The sequence below is a fragment of the Terrapene carolina genome, unplaced genomic scaffold, assembly GCF_002925995.2.
Source record: "Terrapene carolina triunguis isolate 2854851 unplaced genomic scaffold, T_m_triunguis-2.0 Scaffold310, whole genome shotgun sequence".
In the NCBI taxonomy this organism is placed as follows: domain Eukaryota; kingdom Metazoa; phylum Chordata; order Testudines; family Emydidae; genus Terrapene; species Terrapene triunguis.
In genome coordinates, this window is record NW_020664661.1 from 2,624,050 (window position 1) to 2,629,844 (window position 5,795).

The 5,795-nt window shown below is 50.4% G+C and overlaps 1 protein-coding gene across 1 annotated transcript in view; it reads left to right on the forward strand.

Annotated features, from left to right (window-relative positions):
- Positions 1 to 278: 278 nt before the first annotated feature.
- LOC113407754 (neurotrypsin-like) overlaps positions 279 to 5,795 on the forward strand; it is a 19,988-nt gene continuing 14,471 nt past the window's right edge. The window contains exons 1-4 of the mRNA XM_026657767.1: positions 279 to 287; positions 503 to 548; positions 3,505 to 3,741; positions 4,211 to 4,307. Coding sequence (XP_026513552.1) covers positions 279 to 287; positions 503 to 548; positions 3,505 to 3,741; positions 4,211 to 4,307 — 389 coding nt within the window. The remainder of the gene's footprint in view (positions 288 to 502; positions 549 to 3,504; positions 3,742 to 4,210; positions 4,308 to 5,795) is intronic.

The following is a 5,795-nucleotide window of genomic DNA, read 5'->3' on the forward strand; positions in this document are numbered from 1 at the left end:
GCAGGGGTCCCAGGAGGGGGCAGTCAGGGGACAAGGAACGGGGGGAGGGTTGGGGGTTCTGAGGTGGGCGGGAAGTGGGAGGGGCAGGGGCGGGGCTAGAGCGGGGCTCCTCCCGTCCTCTTTTTTGCTTGCTGAAATATGGTAACCCTACCTTTTTCCCTCTACATCTTGCTCAGGCCCCTATTTGTCCCTTCCTCTCCTGCTTGCTCCAGCTCCCCATGCCTCCCAGAGTACTTGGATAAAAGCCTGAAAATGACTCGCAGCAGCCCTTTAGCGGCATGGTTGTTGTATGAAGAGTAAGCTTCTGCAGCTTATTCATTTTGTTGTTCGTGGGCAGAGCTGTGATTGGGTTCTAAGAGGAGTAATAGGGGAATCAGGGAAGAGGTGGTTACTAGGGTGTGTTTCCTCAGAGCAGCCAGAGACTGAGCAGCTTTCATGACTTGCCCACGTTTATTTCACGGGATAATCATCTCTCTGCTTTTGCTCTGTGTTTCTTTCCCAGGCTCTCCTGGGATCGCAGCCCAGCCAAAACCATTTGCAGAGTGCAGGTAAGAACAAGAAGTTACTAATTCAATCACCCAGTCAGATTCCTCACTGCCGCAGTGCCCTGAGACTGTGAACAGAATGTAAACTGTTGGCTTGCTCTCATCCTCTGTCTCGTCCCATCGTTGTGCCATTTTCTGTTCTGTTGCACTCTTGGGTTTCTGTTTCTCTCCCTCCCTCACATTTCCAGCCTCATTTTTTCTTCATCTCCAATACTGCTGCAGTTTTCCTTTCATCCCACATTTTCTTTCCCTTTCCTCTCTCTTTGTCTCTTTCACACTGTCTCCTTCTTTAATCTATTTTAATAAATATTGAGGTCTCACCAACCCCTCATCATGGCTTTGTCAGTGAATCCAAGTCAGGCTACAGATCGTCTTCCAAGTGACTCTCTCTAGACATTTATATTGCTTTCTTCACAGTGTATCGGTACCTGCTGATATACACTGCACCACAGCCCGTTCCAGCTGGGCTTGCAAACATCTCTGTTGTTTTCAAGGTCAATGGCACCAGGGCCGGCTCTAGGTTTTTTGCTGCCCCAAGCAAAAAAATGTTGGCTGCCCCCACACCAGCCCCGGGCTCTCCCCCCCCACCCGCACCCCCTGCTGCCCCAACTCTGGGCTCTCCCCCCAACCCCACCCTACCTGCACCGCCTGCCGCCCCAGTGCTGGGCTTCCCCCCACCAGCGCTGACTCCGCCAGCTCTCACCTCCAGCCGGTCCAGCGCTGGCAGGGTCGGGGTAAGCAGCGGGTCTCCCGGGCCGCGCCTCAGCCCAGGGTCCCTCCAGCCGGGGCTCCCGCCTCCAGGACCGGCCGGGACCGGGGAGGACAGAGCAGGGGGACCACCCCTGCAGGGGGCTGAGGAGCCGGGGCAGGGCAGCCCCAGAGGGAGCGGAGCCCCGGAGAGCGGGATGCGGACCCCGCATGGCAGCACCCCGCCCTCTATGGCCCCGCTCCTGCTGCTGCTCCTGGCCGTCCTGGCGCAGTCCCTGAGCGGCTCGGGCTGCTTCGCCCAGCCCCGGCTGGGGGGCGGCTGCCCTGCAGCACCTGCAGGCGGCTCCGTGTGCCCCGAGGGGCAGCCCCCAGCCCGAGTGTCCCGCGCTCGGAGCCCACCCGGCCATAAGGTGTGGGTGCTGCTCCCCGATGCGAACCGCAGCGGCCCCAGGGCGCCCCCAGTGCAGGACGCGCTGCTGCTGCCAGGGCCGGCTCTAGGCTTTTGCCTCCCAAGCGCCAAAAAAAAAAAAAAAGAGACTGGCTGGAATGCCGCCCCTGAAAATGTGCCACCCCAAGCACCTACTTGGTTTGCTGGTGCCTGGAGCTGGCCCTGTATGGCACAGTGTCATTCTTTTGTACACATCAGCTCTTTGTCATACAGGACATATTTATCCTTGCTGTTGCAGAAGGGTTTTCTAAGAGTGTTGGCTTCTGTTTGTTTATTAAATGAATAGAGCTATTATACTGAAATTCATTCCAGGGTCTTCTCCCACATGCTGCGCTTGGAGAGACCTATCTGGTATAGAAAGCCAATTCTGTTTTTCCCTCTCTTATTCCAGATGAATGAAGGAGGATTTCAATCTGTCACAAAAACTACATACTTAATTTACTGACTTTTTTTTCACAGGCAGGAATTTTGGATAAACACTGGTCTGGATTTTTGTGCCTGCTTAGAATGGGTTCTCTGTACTCCCTGGAAGCCCACTGCTTTCAAACAGACAAGCTGCTGTACTCACGTAAATAAAGAACATGCATATAGTGCATGCTGGAATAAGAGTCTCCACATGGGGGACTATAAATTCACTGCCTCCTTTGCAGAATCTGATTTCACAGGGTCCTGAGTATGGCTCAGCTGAAAGATGAAGTGTGGCTTTCAAGTAGGCTTATGTCCAAATGTAGGGCTGTCTTATTCAGGAGTCAGAGTGGGTGGGATGAGAAGTAGTATTAGTGGAGCTTGGGTTCTGCCTACCATCCCAGAGTAGCTGGGAGTCCTCATTAGGGTCCAGAGTTAAGAACATAAGAACGGCCGTACTGGGTCAGACCAAAGGTCCATCTAGCCTAGTATCCTGTCTACCGACAGTGGCCAATGCCAGGTGCCCCAGAGGGAGTGAACCTAACAGGTGATCTCTCTCCTGCCATCCATCTCCACCCTCTGACAAACACAGGCTAGGGACACCATTCCTTACCCATCCTGGCTAATAGCCATTAATGGACTTAACCTCCATGAATTTATCCAGTTCTCTTTTAAACGCTGTTATAGTCCTAGCCTTTGCAACCTCCTCAGGCAAGGAGTTCCACAAGTTGACTGTGCGCTGTGTGAAGAACTTCCTTTTATTTGTTTTAAACCTGCTGCCCATTAATTTCATTTGGTGGCCCCTAGTTCTTGTATTATGGGAATAATACAAGAACTAGTATTATAATACTTTTCCATATCTACTTTCTCCACATCACTCATGATTTTATATACCTCTATCATATCCCCCCTTAGTCTCCTCTTTTCCAAGCTGAAAAGTCCTAGCCTCTTTAATCTCTCCTCATATGAGACCCTTTCGAAACCCCTAATCATTTTAATTGCCCTTCTCTGAACCTTTTCTAATGTCAGTATATCTTTTTTGAGATGAGGAGACCACATCTGTATGCAGTATTCAAGATGTGGGCGTACCATGGATTTATAAAAGGGCAATAATATATTCTCCATCTTATTCTCTATCTCTATCACTCATTTCAGATGATGGGGGAGTTCACAGCTCTCAGTACTATTATTTTTCAGGAAACATTTGATCAGATCACATTTACAAGGCTTTCTTCACAACCCCAGGGCAGAGAATCTTGATTTGTAAAAGAAAATGAAGGTTCAATGTTGCAGAAATGGAAGGAGCCAGCAGAAGAGGTCTGTTATGTGACACATACTGGCTTTATCCAAGCCCTTCTTGGCAGCAAGCCATCCTGAAAGCTTCCTTTCTGTCTCCAGGGTCCGGCTTGTGTGGCGTTGGGCCCCTCGGGTATTACAATGGCTTGTTGGCATTCACTGAGTCTGGGTCAGAATGTTTGAATTGGGCAGAGTTCCCTGATTATGTCCAGCAGTACCCAGACCGGGGCTTAGGGAACCACAACTACTGCAGAAATCCAGACATGGGAGCCACGCCTTGGTGCTTCTACCGGCTTGCTTCTGGAGCAATTGGCTGGGCCAGTTGTGACTGTAACAAGGGTAAGTACCCCTCAGCATCGCTGTTGGGGTCTTGGCTGCGTGCTCTCAGACCTTACCCATGGGCGGGCGGGGGGTGAGGGGAGAGGGGCGGTGGAGGTGCCAAGATGCATACAGCATGGTGTTGGACCCAGAGCGATGAGCACAGCACAATAGTTGGTCAGAATTTTCAGAAAAGTTTGGCTTCAGTTTAGGCCACTAACCAAGGACTTGTCTCAATGAGAAAATTATACAGGTCTAAGGTGAGGTGTGAATTTATAACCCCAGTGTGGACACTCTTATGCCAGTATAAAAGCATCTTTCTCCGCTTAGCTTAAACTGCTTCCAAAGCGACATAAGCTACAGTCAAAAGAAGCCACTCTTAGGCTTGGTCCACACTAGGAAGTTAGGTAGCTATAAATATGTTGCTTAGGGGTGTGAAAAATCCACCCCCCTGAATAACGCAGTTGAACCGACCTAAACCCCGGTGTAGACAGCGCTAGGTTGATGGAGAATTCCCTCGTTAACCTAGCTATGGTCTCTCGGGGAGGTGGATTACCGACGCCGACGGGAGAACCTCTCCTGTTGGGGTAAGTAGCATCTTCACTGACACTCTACAGTGGTGGTGCTGCAGCATTTTAAGTATAGACACGCCCTTGTTCTGGAGTCTGAGGCTATGTCTACACTATGGACCTTACAGCAGCACAGCTGTACCACTGTAAGGTCTCCCCTCTCTTTGTCAGCAGAAGAAAGCATAGGCACTGGAACTAGAGATGCTGCTGCACCGCCTGGCTTGAAGTGGTTTCCATCATATCCAGGGTTTACAGTTTGGTTTAATGATTCTCAGCACCCCCACTATACAAATTGTTCCAGCAGCCCTGGGAGAGAACTCTCCTGCCAACATAATTAAACCACCCCCAACAAGCAGCATTAGCTACATCGGCAGGAGAGCCTCTCCTGCCGACACAGCGCTATCCACACCTGCACTTTTGTCGATGAAACTTATGTTGGTCAGGGGGACGTTTTTTCACACCCCTGACCGACAAAAGTGCCAGTGTAGACAAAGCCTGAGTGTCCACATGGGAGCTATACCAGTATAACTATAGCAGTTTAACTCTGGGTATGTCTACACTTAAAGTGCTACAGAGGCGCAGCTTCAATGTAGACACTCATTACAGTGATGGGAGGGGTTCTCCCATCGCTGTAGTTAATCCACGTCCCTGAGAGGTGGTAGCTAGGTTGACGGAAGATTTCCTAGGAGTTAAGTTAGCATAGCTATGTCTGTGTGGATTGTTCACCCCCCTTAGAAACATAACTATGCCAATGAAAGGTCCTAGTGGAGATCAGCTCTACAGCAGTGTAATTATACTGGTGTAACTATAGCAGTGTATGGAAGAAATATCTAGAAGCTGGCCTTTTGTGAAAATCTGGCTATTAGTGTCACAAGGGAAGCCCATTATTTCAGTGCCTAAATGAGAGCTGAGCCCTTTAGAAAATCTGGCCCCAGTTGTGGGTGCCGAGTCCTTGAACATTTGGCCTCACAGCCTTATTTGCATTGTGTTAAGAAACAGTATTTCAACCCCTTTTTAAAAATACCATTTTAACAAAACGAGGCTCCACCTTCTCCCGCCAGCACAAACACTTTCAAATATGGCTTCCTCCAAAGTAGAGGTGCCTCGTGTGGGTGGGGCCTATGCCTGCCCCTCCCTCCTGTGTCACTTTCTTTTTCCTCAAAGTCATTTCTATTTGAGGCCAGCAGGGTATAGCTGTGTGTTTCTGTCCCAGTGCTCAAAGCATGTGGGTGGGGTGGGGTGGGGTGAGGTGGGGGTGGAGGGCAGGCCCTTCCCAGTAACTCTCAGTGGGGTGAGGAGCTCTCCAGGTGTTGATGGAGATCTGTTCTATTGTAGCAATTTAAAGGGAGTGAATTCCTGCCTCCCCCTTTTCCTGGTGCAATCGCAGAGGAACAGCCCATTGTTACTGGCCCTCTAGTCATACCGCTTCCTGTGGGGCCACTGACCTTGGGGACAGTCTAGTGCACATTCAAAATTCCTGATTGGTTACACAATCAAGTGTCTCAG